The following is a 19,180-nucleotide window of genomic DNA, read 5'->3' as shown; positions in this document are numbered from 1 at the left end:
CAGTCTGGGTCCAAACTCATTCAAAATAGGTGAGCTTCCTGCATAAATATCAGCAATGAGATATTGAACAGACCATTGTCAATCATGGTCTGATCATGGTCTGATCATGATGTATTGTCATCTGATGACAATCCCTGTCAGACAACCCCAACCTCAAACCACAAACCACCATCTGCTTACCTCAAGACACATCACTCGAACTTCAATCCAGAAAAAACAAAGCTCACAGTTGAAAACACAAACCTTCAAATTATCAGGACACATATTTCACTTCTGGACAAAAGCACATCCCAACCACCTCAAGATCAGTCAGAAACACTACTCAACAAGCTCATAAAGAGCAAAAAACCTCATTACACTATTAAACAATGAAAAAAGATGTTATAGGGCCGGATATGTGGAAGGTGCGATTGTCGATGCTAAAGGATCCGCCAGAGATGCGCACGTTCTCGGCACCCGAGAACATCGACGGTCGCTTGGACCTTGATAATGATATGTAAGCAACGAGACGGGTGTCAAGCGCCCAGCTTACCCCGAAGATAGTGCTCCCTGGCGCCGAGACTGGCCCTTCAGCGTCGATGGGTTTGCCATGGTCGTTGTCAAGAGCAAAGAGAGATACAGCTTCTCCACGCCACGTGTTCCGAGTCTTTGATCGACGTGAGGCAGTGCTCAGGAACATTCCCGCATGCCAGTATTTGCGACTAGTATGGTTGTTGGTGGCTGAGCGACTGGCGCACGGGCATTGTGCGTAGGGTAAAGCAAGGGCTCGAAAGGGAAGAAAAAGACTTTTTTGCCGAGCTGACACGGTGACACGTCACATCACTTCTTTTTTTCCCTTTTCTTCTTCAATGCCGACCCGTCTTCTTCCGGAAACGACACATTCACGCTCAGCGCGGTGTTACGACGCGCTTTGCCTCGGCCGCAGCCATACCCGGCACGGCGCGCAATCCGGGGTGCAAGGGCTTGCGAGCTGGTCTCTTGTCTCTGGTTAACGAAGGGCGAGCGCAGGTTGCAGGAAAGCTTCAGAGCGGCTCGCGTCGGAACCGGTGCTTGTGCTGGCGGGAAGATGGTGCGCTGCAATGCCGTCGTTTGTCATCGTGCCCTTTGCTCATCTTTTTCACGCCATGCGCAGGCTATCTACCCGACTGTGTCTGTGCAACTGAGGCATACGTTTCTTTCCCATAACCTTGAAAGAGCGGCAAGCTATTGCATCCCGTCTTGCCCCCTGGTTGCCCCACTTGCCCGCTTCAAGTTTCCACCTGCGTCGGCCCACTGCCATGCATTCGATTTGGATGGCTTGCCAGCGACCTTCGAGTTGCGAGCGCTGTTCATTGGAAAACGGAGGATCGGCGCAAACAGCACGGAAGCGGGGTCGGAGGTGGTGCGTACCAGCAGCTACACATGTCTCGTCATCCGTTGACTCACTTTCTCTCTCCAGCGCTGCCTCCCAGCCTGTCGGTCCGAACTTCCTCTTCGTTCCTGCCGCACTATACAAAGTCATCTGCACGCAATGCCACGCATCCCTACCTTCTTTCCTCCCATTGCTGGTTGCGGGCCCATAATCAATAGTCAATAGTTGCGCACACCCGGCGACCCTGGCGCAATCGCGGACGAGTATGCGCGCGTTGGATATGGGGAGAAGCCCGAGAAGCGTCGCGGAAGTGAGCTTATTTGAGCGACGTCGCCGCCCATGCGTAATTGGAACTGGCGGCGAAGAAGTGGCTGGGTGACTCTCGGCACCGGACGCTCGTCAAGCTCTACGCCCTCCCCAGGCCCGGTGCCCTTAAGCTTATTCACGCGGTCTTTCCTAGTTGCGTCTACGCCTGGAACGCGGCACAAGGAGCAGAAAACATCTTGTGCGCTGACCACCGCCTGGTCACTTATCAGCGGGCGCTCGACGTGACGCTGTGACATCCGCCCTGCTTCGTGCTTCCCGCTTCTCTCTCCCCCCACTTTGGCACGCGCGCGAGCGCTCCGCGGAGAAGAGCTGGGGCTGGCGGCGGCTTAAAACGACCCCCCGGGGGGTTGGATGGGGCGTTTTTCTTTCTTTTCCCCCGTTGACTATGCCTCTCCCGTCGCTGGACGAGCTGTTCCACGGATACTCTTCGCACAGACTGTCACCGCGCCCCGCCAGCGACGCTCGCAATGCACCTCACTGGCCGCCACGTACTGCAGCGCCACTTGCTACTAGTGCACATGGCGCGCCGTCGACGCTTTCCGCCGGACCGGCCCAACAAGTGAGGCCGGCGCCACATCCGAGTCCGTCTGCTACCCGCGCTTTCGCGTCTATCCTGAAAGGGCCCGGCGTCGCTGGCTGTGCTGCTGCTTTCCCGCTGACAAGCCGGGGGCACACCACAGCGGCGCCGCTCGTTCTCGAGAGTCTTCCCACCGCATCCTACCAATCGAATCGCGCCCCTGATTTCGCCCAGACTCGCCACAGGCGGTTCGGGTTTCCTGACCCTCCCGTCGATGCTGCACTGGCACGCGGCCGGGCCGAGCAGGAAGCGCCGATACCCGCCGATGGCTCTTCTGTCTTCCCTCGGTCAAGCGTACGCCCGTCGCCGCTAGTGGATAACGCCCCACTGGCACACCCCCCTGCTCGTATAAGCCCATCAGAGGAGGCGCTCTCGCATTATATCCCTCCGTCCTATCCCGGCGCTTCCGGCTCATGCCCCACCCCAACTTCAAACAAGAGCCCTATCCGAGTCGGCGGGCGACCCCGCCCGCCCACTCACAACGTGATCGCGATGCTGCGCGGTGAAAGCGAACGCGAGCGAGTATCCTATGGAAGCGCGCCTCGGCCTGCTGTTGCTCCGTCGGGTTGTCCACCCACTTCAGCGCCAACCTCGGCAGCCTCGCGGTTTTTCAGTACTGGTGGCGCCCCGGCCCCCGCGTCGCAGCCCTTTCAAAATCCCATCGAGTTTCGGCCCATCGTCTTCCCCCAACCCACGAAGCAAGCACGTGCACCGCGCGTGGAGCGTCCGGTAGCGCGCCACGCCCGCCCGCACTTCGGGTCCGACAAGACTACAGATGCTCGGCACCCGCGCGGTATGGCGGCGGCGAAAAGCACCGTGCTCCGGCCCGCCGTCTTTACTCCGGCGCTTCCTGAAGGGCCGCTCACTGCAGCTCTTGTTATGAGTCCCTCCCCGTTTACTTCGGCGATCGCCCCGCCCGTCTTCGGCCCTGGCCCCGGGTCGGCACCTCCGCATCGGGATCACGGGACAGGTGGTACGCCGCGCAGGACGGCGCCGGGGCTACGGCATATTTTGAACTCCAGCCCCATACCTCGCCCGTCGGTCTTCAATTCGGATTCAAGTTGGCGTTGTGTCCAACGGGGGAAAGGTGCAATGAATTTGGACCACTGCTCTAACCCACTGGCACCGTCGGCCGACTCGGAGCACGACACGATGTTTCGTTCCCGTGTGCCTATCACGCCTGGGCATATGACGGCACCGAACGACGCCCGTGTCAGGGTGCACAGCCCAGAAAGAGCAGTTCCGGAGGCGCACCGCCAGTTGACACACGCGGCCAACTCACATCCCCACAGCCCGTCGCCGCCGCCGGCCTCGGCCTTCGGCGCCGACCCCGCCCCCGGCCGGACGGTGCATTTCCACCACTGGCCGCCGACCTCGGCGCGGCGCGGCTGCGTGTCGAACCGCCTTGAGCTGCGGACGGCGTGCGCGAAAACGGCGCTGCGGACTGTTGTGCGCCGCAACGACCGCGCATGCCCGCCCGGGCCAACCGGCGACTCCGGCTTCTCCCGGCCCGCGCGGCGCGCCACGGGCGGCCCCTGTCCTCTCTGCGGCCGCTGCTTCGTGAACCGGCGCAACCTCGAGAAGCACATCGCCGGCCACCGGCTCCCCCTCCGGCTGTGCGTCCGCCCTCTTTCCTTCCGTTCTGTACCCGTGACTGACCGTCTTGTGCAGCGTACAGGTGCGGCGTGCTCGGGTGCGGCGCGCTGTTCCGGCTCAAGCGCGAGATGCGCGACCACGAGCGGTACGACCACAGCCACGATGGCGCGGATCACGGCGATCCACGCCGGCGCCGCACCCGCCATCGGTACCAGCTCCGGCCGCGGCCCCGCGCCGCTCCCCCACGCGTCCCGCTCCCGCCGCCGCCGCCGACGCCACGCGAAGGCTGGACGGAGGGCATGTGGTGAAGCGCCTACGCTTGGGCTGATTTTGTGTAGCTTTCTGGTACGATCTTGGTGAGAGAGGGGCTTTCTTGGATGTTCGGCACACGATGTATGTTATTAGCTAATAGTTGACATTGTATAATGATTTCATTTTCCAGAGAAAAAAATGGTCCCAAAGGAAACACTTATTTTTGAAAAAATAGTGCATTCATTTTCGAAATGGTGATTTTATGGGCCATAATCTGTGATATATCTCGAAAATTTATCGGAAACCAGTGGTGGGTTGGACCTGATAAGCCACATGGCATTGTGTAATCTCTAGAGGAACGATGAACAATCATTCTATCGAGAAATGGTGACCGGGGATATGGTGTAGTGTGAAGTCAAACCCAGAAAGGTACAGCGACCATCAGGCTTGCCGAGGATTAAGGTGCTGTGCCTTTCGGAAATACTCCAAATTCTTATGGTCAGTCCAGATCTCGACCGGATGCGCGGTGCCCTCAAGGAAATGCCGATACTCCTCGAGTGCGCGGATGATCGCGAGCATCTCCTTGTTGTGAATCTCGTAGTTGCGCTGGACATCATTTAAGCTCTTGTAATAGAATGCTACAGGGTGCCATTTCCCGTCTGAGGCAGATTGTTGTGAAAGAACCGCCCCTGTTGCATAATCCAAGCTGTCTGTTTCGCTAAGACAGGTTCTGAGACAATCACGTCCTTGATGGCTTGAAAGGTGGCGGCTTCGGCGTCTCCCTAGGTCCACTTCCGGTCTTTCTTGGTAAGCGCAAAGAGAGGCTGTGCAAGGGCCGAGAAATCCCGAATGAACCTGCGGTAAAAGTTAGCAAGCCCCAGGAACTGCTGGACATCCTTTTTATTCTTGGGCGAAGACCAAGCAGAGACCCCGGCGACCTTAACGGGGTCCATTTCGACGTGGTTGTGAGAGATAATGACCTCCAAGTACTCGATTGACAATTTCTCAAAGTCGCACTTCTCCTTGCAGAGGTACAACTTGTGCATTCGGAGTTGCCAAAGGACTTCCTGGACAATTTTGCAGTGCTTGTGAAGATCTGAGTGCACGATAAGGATGTCATCAAGGTAGATCATAACGTCTCCTGAGAGAATGAGGTCCTGGAAAATGTGATTAATTGTAAGGGCAACCCCGGAGGCCTGAGATCAAGGTCCTAGCAGGGGAGGATCCAAAGGCGTGAACATTGGTAAGCGAATACAAATGAAGCTGACCTAGCAGGGGAGGATCCAAAGAGAAGAAACTCTAAGGGTCCGCCTGCTAGGTAGCTGACTATATACTGCTTGTCCGTAGCTGCCGCTGTCGGGCACAGAAGGCTTGGGCGGCGTCGCAGGCGAGGTCCCAGGGCGACCGTCGGGAGGGCGTTGACGGATCGGTGATTGTGCGGGCGAGATGGAGGGCCGGACCGGAGACGGAACCGAGTCGGACCGGAATCGGAGGCGTCTCCGAGGGGCCGAAAGGGAGGTTCCCCTGACATCACCCCCCCTTTGAATGCGGCGTCCCGACGCATAGACCGGAACGGAATCGAGTCGAAGGTCGCGGAGGCGATGTGTCGTGGGCTTGCCAGGGTACTTACGATAGAACTCCGCAATTTTCTCCGGGGCGAAGACGCGGTCGAAGCGGACCCATTGGTCGTGCGATGCGTCGTAGCCTTTCCATCTGACGAAGTAGTTCAGCCGTTTATACCTCACCCTTGCGTCCAGGATTTCCTCTACTTCCCACTCCGGGACTCCGTCCTCGAGGTCCGGAGGGGGCTGGTCGTAGCCGGGCGTCCGTCAAAGGGGGTCGTCCTGAGCGAGCTCGAGCTTGACGACGGGGAAGACCGGGTGGAGCTTCGAGTAGCGGAGGGGGAGGTCGAGCTTGTAGGCACCTTTGCTGATCTCCTGACTATCTTGAACGGTCCAAGGCGGCGATGGGAGAACTTTTCCGAGGGGCGAGTCGTCCTGATGTCAGAGGCATCCAGCCAAACACGGTCGCCAACCTTAAACTCCGGAGACGGAGTCCGTCTCCGGTCGTAGTAGCGCTTGTACTCCTCTTTGGCCTTAGTGAGCGCGGCCTTGGCTTCAGCAACACCAGTGGCGATCCGGTCGCGGAACTCGTTCACTGACTCCATGGCGGAACGGACTCCGGGTTCGAAGCCCATGCGCGGGAGCCGTCCCGTGTCCGTCATGAAGGGGACCTGCTGCGTGGAGGAGTGAACGTGGTTGTTGTAGGCGAACTCCGCGGCCAGAATCAGCTCATCCCAGTCGTCCTGCTGGTAGTTGGTGAAGATCCGCAAGTACTGCTCCAGCTCCAGGTTGACGCGCTCTGTCTGACCGTCTGTCTGCGGGTGGTACGCGGTAGACGTGGCGGGCTTGATGCCGATTAGACGCCAAAGTTCTCGGGTGAAGTCCGCGATGAACTGCGAGCCGCGGTCGGAGACGTACTTCTCCGGAGTCCCATGGTGCCGCCAGACATTCCGGGTAGTAGAGGCGGGCTGCCCCTACTGCATCGACCGTCGTATGACACTCTGAGAAGTGGGCGCGCTTTCGAGGGGTGTCAACGACGACCATGATCGCGGTCGTACCCATGGGCTTCGGGAAGCTCACGATGAAGTCGACGGAGACGGTATGCCAGCGTTCGGGGGCGTTTCCGTGGGGTGCAGTTCTCCGTGGGGCAGTCTCCGGAGTGCCTTGGTGCGACAGCACAAGTCACAGGTCGCAACATACCGGCCGATATGGCGAGACATCTGAGGCCACCAGTAGTTCCGGGAGACCAACTCCAGGGTCTTGAAACGACCCGCGTGTCCGGCGACTCGGGTGTCATGGCAGAGCTCGATGATGCGTCTCCGGAGGTCCTTGTCTTTTGGTACGACGATCTTTCCTCGGAAATGGAGAAGACCGCCGGAGACGGCCCATTCGTCAGAACGTGAGGAGCGGGGGCCTCGAGCTTGACCTTGAACCTTAAGAAGTTGCCGGGCCGCTAGTGCGACGGGCTCCTCCAGGTCAGGCTCACCGGAGAGGGCATCACGGATGTCACGGAGGAGTTCAGAGCCGGGACCGGAACGGAAACGCCCTCGAGTGCGCGGACGTGGAAGAGTTCAGGCCGCAGAAGGACGACATCGGAGTTGTCGGAATCGACTCCGTGGTCAGGTCTCCGGGAGAGGGCGTCAGGCCGACCCATATCGCGGCCAGGCTTGTGGTGCAGCGTGAATTCGAACCAGGAGAGGTACTTCATCAAAAATGCTTCCACATGGCAAGACATATCTAGATGCCATCAATCCCATCATGATCCAAGGCCCAGAAAAGCTCAAAATAAATTACAAAGTCAAAAAATATTAGAATAAACCTGAATTTCTAGCCCTTGCCAACATCTTTTGCATTATACTGTGAAGTCAAACCGGGAGAGGTACAGGGACCACCGGGCCTGTCTCCGGTTGAGGTGCTGCGTCTTCCTGAAGTACTCCAAATTCTTATGGTCAGTCCAAATCTCGACAGGGTGCGCGGCGCCCTCGAGGAAGTGTCTATACTCCTCGAGCGGTGGATGATCGCGAGCATCTCCTTGTCGTGGATTTCGTAGTTGCGCTGGACATCATTTAAGCTTTTGGAATAGAATGCTACAGGGTGCCACTTCCCGTCCGGGGCGGATTGTGAAAGAACCGCCCCCGTCGCATAATCAGAGCTGTCCGCCTCGAGTCGGAAAGGCCGTGTGTCGTCCGGAATCGCCCCGAGGTGACCGCGTCCTTGATCGCTTGGAACGCGGAGGCCTCCGCGTCGCCCCAAGTCCATTGCTGGTTCTTCTTGGTGAGCACGAAAAGAGGGCGCGCAAGGGTCGAGAAGTCCCGAATGAACCTGCGGTAGAAGTTAGCGAACCCAAGGAACTGCTGAATGTCCTTCTTGTTTTCCGGAGTCGGCCAAGCGGAGACGCCTGCAACCTTGACGGGGTCCATTTCGACGTGGTTGTGGGAGATGATGACTCCAAGGTACTCGATTGACGATTTTTCAAAGTCGCACTTCTCCGCTCGAAGGTACAACTTGTGCTCCCGGAGTCGCCGTAAGACCTCCTGGACAATCTGCCGGTGTTTCCGGAGGTCGGAATGGGCGATCAAGATGTCGTCAAGGTAGATCATGACGTCTCCGGAGAGGATGAGGTCCTGAAAAATGTCATTCATCATCGTTTGGAACGTCGCGGGAGAGTTTGTCAGGCCGAAATACATCACCAAGGGCTCGAACAGGCCTCGGTTAGTGGTTGATGAGGTCGTTGATCAGCGGAAGGGGGTACCGGTTTTTGACAGTCATCGCGTTGAGAGCACGGTAGTCCTGGACGAAGCGGAGTCCGCCGTCCTTCTTCTTGACGAAGAAGACCGGAGACGCCATCGGAGACTTGGAGGGGCGAATCCGGCCCGTCGAAAGCCCTTCCTCGATGAACGCGTCGAGCTCGCGTTGCTCGAGGGGCGAGATGGGGTACACCTTGCAGTTGGTGGGCTTAGCGTCGGGGACGAGTTCAATGGCGTGGTCCCAGGCTCTCCGCTCGGGTAGCGTGTCGAAGGACTCCTTGTTGAAGACGTCCTGGAACTCCTTAGCCCAGTCCGGGATCTCGGAGGGCGGAGGGGCGGAGTTCCTGGCGAAGGCTTCGGCCAGGCGTTGCGAGACAGTACTGCCAGCGCGTATCTCCTCCGAGGGGCGGAACGAGGTGTAGAAGATGCGGTCACCATCTTCAAGCTGACCATCGTCATCGTCGTCGTCGGAGTCCGGCGTCAGATCAGGCAGGCCGGAGTCGTCACCGGAGACAGAATCGTCTCCGTCATCAGACCCAGAAAGGTCCATGGTGCAGACCGAGGGGAACGGGCCGGAGCGGAGACGCTTCTGAAGCGACCGGAGTCGCCGCAACTCGGTCCGTTCGACGCGCTCTTCCTCACGGCAGGTCGAGCAATTGCGGGGGCACCGTGTCATCTTGACCTCCTTGGTTTCCCAATTGATCTCTGGGTTATGTTTCCGCAACCAGGAATACCCCAGGATGAGGTCTTGCTTGCCAAGATGGGTGACGGCCAGCTGAACTCGTTCGGCATGGCCCTTTGTAGCGCAGGACCAAGTCCGCGATCTGTTTGATGGAGCCAGCGTCATTGGGGGTGCCATCGACATTGAAAACCGGAATCGGCTGATCGAGGGTGCGGACCGGAATGCCATTCCGAGCAACATAGTTCGTGTCAATGAAGTCGGAGGTGGCACCACAGTCGACAAGCCCAGAGAGTGAGAGCTTCAGCGCGCTGGTGGTGGACTCGAGCTCTAACGGGAGGTGGAGGGAGTTCGCCCCAGGGGCAGCGGCAACGGTGTACTGCTTGGGCAGTTTCTTTTCCCAGGCAGTGAGGCGGCGGAGGACGATGACCGGAGTCGCGGGCGGAGTCGGAGACGGAGTCGAAGCGGGGGCAGGAGAGGGTGTGTCTTTCGTTTCGGGCTCATTGTAGGGCAAGGAACTGCATTCATCATACAAAGACGCAAAACGATTTATAGACGCGAACGAGGGCACACCAGTCACTCGTCGCGGGGACAAAATCCTCTCCGGCCATCGACTCCGCTGCCGTCTCCGGCAGGGCAGCTGTGTCTGTGTAGCGGGCGATCAACTCCGCTAACATCTCGTCACCGAGTTGTTGGATCACCTCGTCGAGGATGTCCATTGAGCGGACATCGGCGGGGAGGGGGCAATCCCGGCGAGATGGTTTGGGTCGCCGCACCTGAAGCAGGCGCGACGAGGGGCACCCCGAGCCCTGGTGCGATCCAACTCCATAGGGACGGGAGCTGGAGGCGCCGGAGCGGGGCGGGGCCGCGGGTGGCACGACCGGAGCCACCGGGCGGAAAGGGGCCGGAGCCGGGATGCGGTTGACCGGAAACGGAGTCCGAATCAAACCGCCAGGCGTCTTGGGGGCGGCTGACTTGATCAGCTTGGCCCGGACCAGGGCCTCGTATTGACGGAAGGCCCGGGTGCGCCAGCTAAGGTAATCCCGGAGGTCCGGGGGGTCGTTCGAGGACGTGATTCCGTTATTGATCAGGGGGTCAAGTCCGTGGCGGAACTTGGTCACCTTGACCAGCGCGTCTTCGAATCCGGCAAGGTCCATCAGGTCCTCGAAGTCGTCGGTGTACTGGTAGACATCCTTTGTACCCATGTGATAGGCGGAAGTCTCCAGCTTGGAGAGAGCGTGATCTTGCTCATTCTCCTCGACGAACCGGAGTCGAAACTCGGAAACGAACGAGCCCCAGGACGGAAACGGAAACGGGGCTTTGCTTCCGTGGCGCTCCGCCCATTGCTGAGCGGGTCCTTCTGCCATAAACGACATGGCATAGCGGACAGCCTTTTCCTCACTCGCCTCTCCGTTGACCACGAAGGCCTCAGGGGCAAGGCGGGCGTAGGTGCGGACCGCGTAGAGGAACGCGCGGCCGCGTTTCCGGTCGCCGTTGAAGGTGAACGGGGGGTTTGGTTGCAAGACCAATTTTGAGGCGAGGTTGATGTCGCCAAAAAGGGCTTCGGAGTCGCCCTGGACCGGAGTCGGAGTCGGAATCGACGTCTCCAGCGATGGTGTTTGGGGTCCGCCAGCATTATTAGCGGCGGCAGCGGCAGCGGAAGCCTGGTTGGTGAGTAAAGCAAGGGCCTCAGTTAGGCTATCGATTTTCGCCTCGAGTGAGTCCAGCCGGGCGTCTGCGGTAGGAGTGACTCCGGACGGCATGACGGGTGCGGGGACCACAGGAGTAGAGGAGGAGGGGACAAGTGGCAGGGGCGGTGACGAGGGCGGAACGGACTCGTACTCGAGCCTGAGTCAGCGCCCGAACCTGGCAATCTTGTCGGGTTGATCTCGTAGAGAGTTTCTTCTGCTGTAAGGGCAACCCCGGAGGCCTGAGATCAAGGTCCTAGCAGGGGAGGATCCAAAGGCGTGAACATTGGTAAGCGAATACAAATGAAGCTGACCTAGCAGGGGAGGATCCAAAGAGAAGAAACTCTAAGGGTCCGCCTGCTAGGTAGCTGACTATATACTGCTTGTCCGTAGCTGCCGCTGTCGGGCACAGAAGGCTTGGGCGGCGTCGCAGGCGAGGTCCCAGGGCGACCGTCGGGAGGGCGTTGACGGATCGGTGATTGTGCGGGCAAGATGGAGGGCCGGACCGGAGACGGAACCGGAGTCGGACCGGAATCGGAGGCGTCTCCGAGGGGCCGAAAGGGAGGTTCCCCTGACATTAATCATTGTTTGGAACATCGCAGGGGGAGGGAGTTCGTCAGGCCGAAATACATCACCAAAGATTCGAACAACCCTCGGTTAGTCCGAAAGGCTGCCTTCCACTCATCTCCTTCTTTAATCCAGACGTTATTAAGGCCCCAACGAACGTCAAGTTTAGTGAAGTAGCGGGCACTTGAGCCTGTTGATAAGGTCATTAATCAACGGGGTACCAGTTCTTAATCATCATTGCGTTGAGGGCGCGATAGTCCTGGACAAACCGAAGTCCTCCATCCTTTTTCTTAACGAAGAAGACGGGGGAAGCCATCAAAGATTTCAAAGGGCGAATATGGCCTGTGGCAAGTCCTTCCTCAATGAACGCGTCGAGTTCGCGCTGTTCAAGGGGAGAGATCGGATACTGTAAGGGCAACCTCGCGAGGCTCGAAATCAGAGTCCTGAGCAGAGGGGGAATCCTTAGTGAACTACTACAACAGGAAGGGATGCTACAGACTCACCTGAGCAGAGGGGGAATCCTTAGAGAACAAGCCAAGGAGCCCTCTGCCCAGGTGCACTACTATATACTAGTGACCGGAGTAATGATAGAGTGACTGCGTAGCGACGGATGACGGGTTGGAGAAGTCAGGTGTCGCTAATGAACCCTAGGTGAGTGTCGAGTAGCCCTCAAAGCTCCGGAGAGGCAGGTTTGGGACCGTGATGCCAAGGGAGGGGCCCAGGCATCCCTAGAAGGCCCAAGAAGGGCTTCGGGAGGTCCAGGCTGCTTCTGGGCGTCTCTGCTTGTGACTGTGCCGTGACAACCGGAATTGGAATCAGAATCGGAATCGGAATCGGAATCAACTCCGGGTGTGTGACCGTGACGTAACGGCCGGAAACGGAGAGGGAAGGCGTGGAGCGGAAAGGGAAGGAGTCTGGTCTAGCCCAAGGGCCGGGGAGTGTCGAAGAGGACCAATGGGAATGGCGGCCAGCCATGACCACTGGAGGGTAGCGACAGGGGTCACTCGGAGACGTCCCCGGACGTCTCCAGAGAGGTGGAGGTGTGAGGGCGTGCAGCCTGGGGCGCTGCAGTAGGCACGAGCCTTAACGGCAGTAGGCCTCACCCAGGGGAAGACCCGATGACAGGGGCTGTGGTGGCAGAGTAGAGAGCGGAGCCATGGCAAAGCTCAGCCATCCGAACGTAAGCCCGAATGCTGACATAGGTTGGGGACACCCAAGAGGTCCAGCGGATAGAGATGGTGGGGAGACCTTGATAAGTAACAGCCCGGAGAGGCTAGAAGGCCATAGGCTCAAGGTCTCGGAGGGAAGTGGTGCGTCCACATCCGGAGAGGTCTCCGATGGCGTTAGTGATCCATGATGGTGATTCCGGATGGACTTCCGGAGGGGAGTGGCCAGGGAAGTCGAAGACTCGGGATCACTGGATGTGGGATGTGGTGCAGGCAGTGGAGGGAGGGAGAGCGTCAGGGTGCGGAGACGCGGAGACGCGGAGACGCGAGCGGAGACGCGGCGCTTGATGGGATCAAGTGACGGCATCAGGGTTTCCCCTGACAGATACACCCAGGCTCTTCGCTCTGGTAGTGTGTCGAAGGACTCCTTGTCAAAGACGTCTTGGAACTCCTTGGCCCAGTCCAGGATCTCCAAAGGCGGGGGGGCCGAAGTTATGTGCAAAGGCCTCTGCAAGGACACCGTACTCCCAGCACGAATCTCTTCTACTGGGCGGAAGGAGGTGTAGAAGATATGGTCGCCATCGTCAAGGTGCTCATCCTCGTCGAGATCTGGCAAGGGGTTCAGGGTGTCTGAAGCGGCTCCAAATCCGTCCTCCGCATCATCTAGGTTAGCAATGTCAACAGTGCAGATGGTAGGGACGGCACCTGTGAGTAGTTGTGATTTGAGGAGTCAGAGGTGCCGAACCTCTGCGTGTTTGGTCCGTTCCTCATCTCAGCAGGTAGACGACTCATTTTCACCTCCTTTGTTTCCCAGTTGATCTCGGGGTTATGCCTTTTGAGCCAGGAGTACCCGAGTATCAGGTCTTGTTTCCCAAGGTGGGTCACAGCCAGCTGAATGCGTTTGAAGTCTCCGTTGTACCGCAGAACGAGGTCCGAAGTAGCTCCACAGTCGACCAGACCTGAGAGGGAGAGCTTGAGCGCATTTTCAGTGGACTCAAGTTCTAGAGGGAGGTCGAGTGTCAGACTGCAGGTCGGGCCGTGCAAGGACCTCTCCTAATAGCACGCGCCCGGAACAGAACAGACAGATAGTCGGGCCCGCGAGTACAGCGAGCGGGGTAGATCGAAACCGAAAGGGCCCGTTAACTCGGTCCCTTGTCGCTGTTGGTGGTCAAAGGTTCGAATCGGGTCATGTTGGGCCTGATGAGTCGTTGGCACCTCCTTGAACGGAGAAAGGTAGTTCTTTAGACAATCTAAGCGATAGAGTACATGGTATACTATCGTGCATTATATACGCCGGCACGCAAGGGGTGATCGGACACCCTGGCCTCTCCTGCTCCTCCTCGCTCCTGTTCCTGGCTGCAGAGGGGACGATCATACATCCCTTGCGGGCCAAGCGCTACTCCTACCCTCCTAGCACTCCTCCCCAGTCCCCTGGTGTCGAGTTGGGCTTGCCAACGGCTTGACGTGTCGTTCTCAGTCACGTGCTTCCCACGTGTGCATTCCTCCTACTGGGGCGCATGTTCCCCGTTGTCACGTGCTGCATGTTACGGGCCCACAGTGGCCCGACACTAGCGCCCGGAGAGGACAGGCCAGGTCTTATCCGTGACATGGAGCGAGTTAGCCCCAGGTGTGGCAGAGATGGTATAGCTGCCAGGCAGATTTTTCTCCCAGGCAAGTTGGCGAATCCGAACGGGGGCTTCGGAGGGGGTAGAGGGTGCATCTTTTGTTTCAGGCTCGTTGTAGGGCAAAGGAGTTGATTCATCATACAAACAAGTGAAACGATTTATGGATGCGAACGAGGGCACACCAGTCACTTGTCGCGGGGGAGAAAATCCTCTACCAGAACCTCTGAATGTGTTTGTGCTAGGGCAGCCACATATCAGAGTAATGGGCAACCAACTCTGCTAGTATCTCGTCGCCGAGTTGTTGGATTACCTCGTCGAGGATATCCATATGGCAAACGTCGGCGGGGAGCGGACAATCCTGAGCCAAGTGGTTGGGGTCGCCACATCTGAAGCAGGCTCGACCGGGGGCGCCCCGAGCCCTAGTACGATCCAGCTCCATTGGGACAGGAGCCGGAGGACTGAGATGGGGGGTGTGTGCCGCGGGCCGCGGGTGGTGCAGGTGCGGCCACCGGGCAGATGGGGAACAGAGTTGCCGAACGGAACGGGCGATAGAGAATGCGCCACGCAGAGCCCGCGAAGGCGTCCGCGGGGTTGTTCCTTTGATGAGCTTCGCCTGCACCACGGCTTCGTATTGACGGAAGGCCTGAGTGCGCCAGACCAGATAGTCACAGAGGTTTGGGGGGTTGTTTGAAGACGTAATACCGTTGTTGATCAGGGGGTCAAGTCCATGGCAGTACTTGTTCACCTTAACCAACACGTCTTCGAATCCGGCAAGGTCCATTAAGTCCTCGAAGTCATCGGTGTATCTGTAGATGTCCCCCGTTCCCATGTGATAGCCCACGCTCTCCGGCTTGGCTTAGCAAGTGCAAGGTCCTGCTCATTCTCCTCAACGAACCGAAGGCAGAACTTGGAGAGGAATAGGTTCCACCCAGGGAAGGGGAAAGGGGTTTTGCTCCCATGACACTCTGCCCATTGCTGAGCAGGTCCCTCCGCCATATAGAACATGGCGTAGCGGACGGCCTTTTCTTCGCTTGGCTCTCTGTTGACCACAAAGGCCTTGGGGCAAGCCGGGCGTAAGTCTTGACCGCGTATAGAAAGGTGCGGCTGTGTTTGCAATCTCCGTTAAACGCAAAGGAGGGGGGTTTGGTCGTAAGACCAGTTTTGAGGCAACAGTAATGTCACCAAATAACACGTCCGCGTTGGGGGCATTCAGAGATGCCGAAGTCGGTTCAGGAGCTGCCGAAGGTGGTGCGGTAGCGGAAGCCTGGGAAGCAAGATGGGTGAGGATATTAGTGAGGTTGTCTAATTTCGCCTCGAGTGCATCCATGCGCACGTCAGTGTTCGAATCAGCTCCGGTTGACATAGTGGGCATAAGGACGACAAGAGCAGAGGAGGAGGGGTCAAGTGGCAGGGGCGGTGACGAGGGGGGGTATGGACTCGTACTCCGAGCCTGAATCAGCGCCAAACCTGGCAATCTTGACCGGTTAATCCTGTAGAGAGTTTCTTCTGCTGTAAGGGCAACCCTGGAGACTCTAACAAAAGCCTAGCAGGGGAGGATCCAAAGAGAAGAAACTCTAAGGGTCCGCCTGCTAGGGCGCCAACCATATACTGGTCGTCCATAACTGCCGACGTGGAGCGCAGAAGGCCTGAAAGGCGTCGCAGGCTCTGTCCCAAGGTGATCGTTGGGAGGGCCTTGATGGATCGGTGATTGTGCGGGCGAAGGAGGCCGAGGACCAGGGTCGGATTGGGTTGGAGCGTACGAGGGGGCGCCAGTCGGATGCACCTCGGATGCGTTCGGACGGTCCGAAGGAGGCCAAAGCAGGAGTTCCCTCAATCTATTCATCAACTTCTGTGAGGAGATACCCCGTAACCAATACCCGGTCTCGCCCATCCTCAGCTTCTTCACAACACCACGGCTGACAAGCTTGTGTTGAAGACGTGCCATGGATGGCTCCAAGTTGATTGTGCGGCCCTCACCCGCTTTGCCAAAAGGGGTTCAAGATTCAAATCCCGGATATGGGGTCGGATTTCTTTTTTTCCAACCCTCCCACCTATATAGCCCACCTACCCCCTCTAAATAGAGGTGGTAAATATATATTTTCCCCCCCTCTAAGTAGAGGGGGTAGAGGCAACTGCGGCTGAGCAGCTTAATGTCAGCTAATTAGCAACGCTAATTAGCAATCCATCACCTGTTGCCACAGGTGATTGACGGGCTGTCCGGCGCCAGGCGGAGCATCACCCGCATCAACACCATCATCCAGCGACCCGGCGCGCCAGCGCGACATGTGAGCAACGGGCACCCGGGTACCGGTGCTTGACATCACCCGGTACCCGGGTGCCCGGTCCCTCAGGACCGAGCCATCGCCAAGCCATCGCGGGGCTCGGATCCCGTCCCCGTAACGCCGAGGGATCGCCTCGGTCCGGGAGCCCCGCCCTCCGCCCCGCCCTGCCCTTGGCACTGCTCCCCTTGCGCCCGCCTGCCCGCCCGCCCCGCCAACGCCTGCGGCTACCATACTAACTCCATCTTTGGAGCGCGCCCGCCGCTCCCGCCCATCTACTAGTAGCCCATAGCCCGCTGAATCTGCCACATCAATTACATCATCATTCTGACTTGCCATTCTCACAAGTCCAATGTCTGTTAAGTTGACGTGTCTGTTAAGTTGGGTATGTCTGTTAAGTTGCTATATGATTACACTAGTCCTCTACACTGCGCATTAAGTTGTCCATTTGTTCTACCAGCATGTCCTCGTCCTCGTCCTCGCTCACTATATCATCCTCCTCCTCCTCACCAGCACCACTGTCCATAGCTACTGGGCCAGTTGGAACATCCCGCTCACGACTGACACTCCTCCCCGGCACCAGAGAGCCTGTGAATCCTGGAAGACGGGCCAACTTCTGTAACTTCCACGTATGATGCACGTCGAATCGCTCTTGCTCTCGTCGATGAATAGCCACTTGATATGCAAGTGCAGCCTGGCCTTCTTCCACCAGATGTTGCTCATGGTGTTGGAGAAAGGCAGACTCATCTTCCATATACGTGATCAGCCGTCGTATCTCGATGTTCAGCCGCTTGATCTCCTCGTCCGCTCGCAACAGCTTGAAATACATATCCATCGCTGCCCGGCCCTTTGGCTGCGCCCACAGCTCGTTGCGGATGTCGATTCGACCTTCTCGAAGCAGATCGAAGTCAGCGATGAAGGCGTATTTCACCACTTCATCCCATGAGAGCTGCCTCTTGGGAGGTATCGAGGCGGCGGCTGCAGCATTGTATCGGTCCAATGACGCGCGGACTGCTTTAGAACGCGTCTGCAAAGCCCTGGAAATGTGCATTCTAAGTTTGTAAGCTATAAAGGCATCAGTCAGTTGCAAAACATGACATTAGAGCTACTCACCAGTGCCTGCCATGTGGCATTTGTTGAGCTCAAACATTCTTGAGACCACCAGCCCCTCCAGTTCATCCAGCGCTCGATTGAACCGTCTAGACCGGACCAGCCTTGCAGCAGCCTCCCACGCTGGCTCTCCTGGCTGCCATCGATGGGTTTCCAGTCGTCGTTCAAGGGCTTGTACGTTTTCCAATGCCTTCGCGAGCTTTTCGGTAGCATGCCGTCGTTGCGTCTCTATTTTCCGCGTTTCTGCGGCGTCGGTGGCGTAGTCGACGACGGTAATCAAGGGCATAAGCTGGTTTAAATTGTTGACCTTCTCCCTTTCAAACAAGGTCAGTAAGAGACTGCATAAGCACTGTGCATGCTTACTGCTGGTCATAGAACACCACCAGTGCCTGGTAGTACTCCATTTGCACAGTCTCCTCGGGTGGCTCCTTGGTCAAACCATCCAAGAACTCCCGCTCCTTCTCCAGCCAGTCCTCAACGGCTTCTCGGCTCTCTACTCCCATCGCGTGCAGCGTTTCATCAAGGGCAGTAGCAGTGTTCTTGATTCGAAGCGCCTCTTCATACTTGCTGTATAATAGATTGGCTAATAGATTATTAGTTCACAAGCTTTAGAGGTTGAGTATGAAGCTCACCTAGACCCCCATATGAGTCTGCAATGTTTGCATGTTCGATATATCTAACGATGGCTTGGTGTCGATGGAATCTTGAGGCATACCGAGTCGTCATAGCCAGCGCATTTGATTTGGAGAACCAGTTCTCGCAGGTTTCCAAAGATTCCAGCCCAAATCCTTTCCTGTACCGAGGGAGGTTTCGAACTTGACATCGTCTTGAATGGCCTGGGCCGTGGAAGGCACCTACAAGGCATTGGAAGCCTTGTCGCCGCGCTAGTGGCCCAAGGACGGGGGTGCTTGCGAATAGCACGGTAGAATGCGCAGCCGATGTCGTAGCCTAGGCCAAGCCGCTTGAGGCCCAGTATAAGCCTGTACAGTAAGGCAAAGCCGTACTTGTGCCTGATCAAGGTGATGTCAGTTAAGTTGGATGTCTGTTAAGTTGACTTACATCTCGCCACTTCTGATCATATCCACAATCAGCCAAACAGATCCATGTCTGCAGACTGCTGGCACGATTCCCGTCTCGTCGTAGATTCCCAGCGCGCGACTGGTGATGTCCTCCTGCATGTTCTTCCACCGCTCATCCTCACAACCATCTTGCTCCTCATCGAATGGCGGCAGCTCCTCCTCTTGTGGCAAAGCCGCCTTCAGCTGCTCAAGTCCTTCCTTCGCCCATCGATCTACTTCCTCTGGAGAGAGGTAGTAGTCACCCGGAGGCGGTCGGTCATCCATCCGCTCGCTTGATTGACCCGCAACACTGACCCCATCGGCAGTGAAGGTTTTTGCCTGACGGCGCTTGAATCGCTTGAGCGAGTTGTTGCCGTCGATGGTCATGAGCACGTCGACCTCCAGCTCTTCTTCACCCTCCAGCTTGTAGAGGCATGCGGGGCAGGCATTCCGTAGCCTCCACCCCTCCGAGTCTCGGTTCAAAGCAACTTTGACTCGTTTGTCAACGTTGCGAAGAATGGACAGGTAGACGTCTAGGGCGACGCGAAACTGTGGCCCAAGGTTGCTCCGTGGTGCGACTCCATGTAAGTCGCTCA

At 57.7% G+C, this 19,180-nt stretch overlaps 1 protein-coding gene across 1 annotated transcript; it reads left to right on the top strand.

The window, feature by feature from the left end:
* Positions 1–835: 835 nt before the first annotated feature.
* MIND_00983600 (uncharacterized protein) lies at positions 836–1,576 on the top strand (the record flags this gene model as incomplete). Its single annotated transcript, XM_037366445.1, has 3 exons — positions 836–1,069; positions 1,133–1,381; positions 1,439–1,576. The coding sequence occupies exons 1-3, from the start codon at positions 1,067–1,069 to the stop codon at positions 1,574–1,576; spliced, it is 390 nt and encodes a 129-aa protein (XP_037217857.1). The 5' UTR covers positions 836–1,066.
* Positions 1,577–19,180: the final 17,604 nt, after the last annotated feature.

Source organism: Mycena indigotica (assembly GCF_014461135.1).
Source record: "Mycena indigotica strain 171206Taipei chromosome Unknown Mind.scaff0008, whole genome shotgun sequence".
Taxonomy (NCBI): Eukaryota; Fungi; Basidiomycota; class Agaricomycetes; order Agaricales; family Mycenaceae; genus Mycena; species Mycena indigotica.
This window is presented reverse-complemented; position numbering and strand designations above follow the sequence as displayed.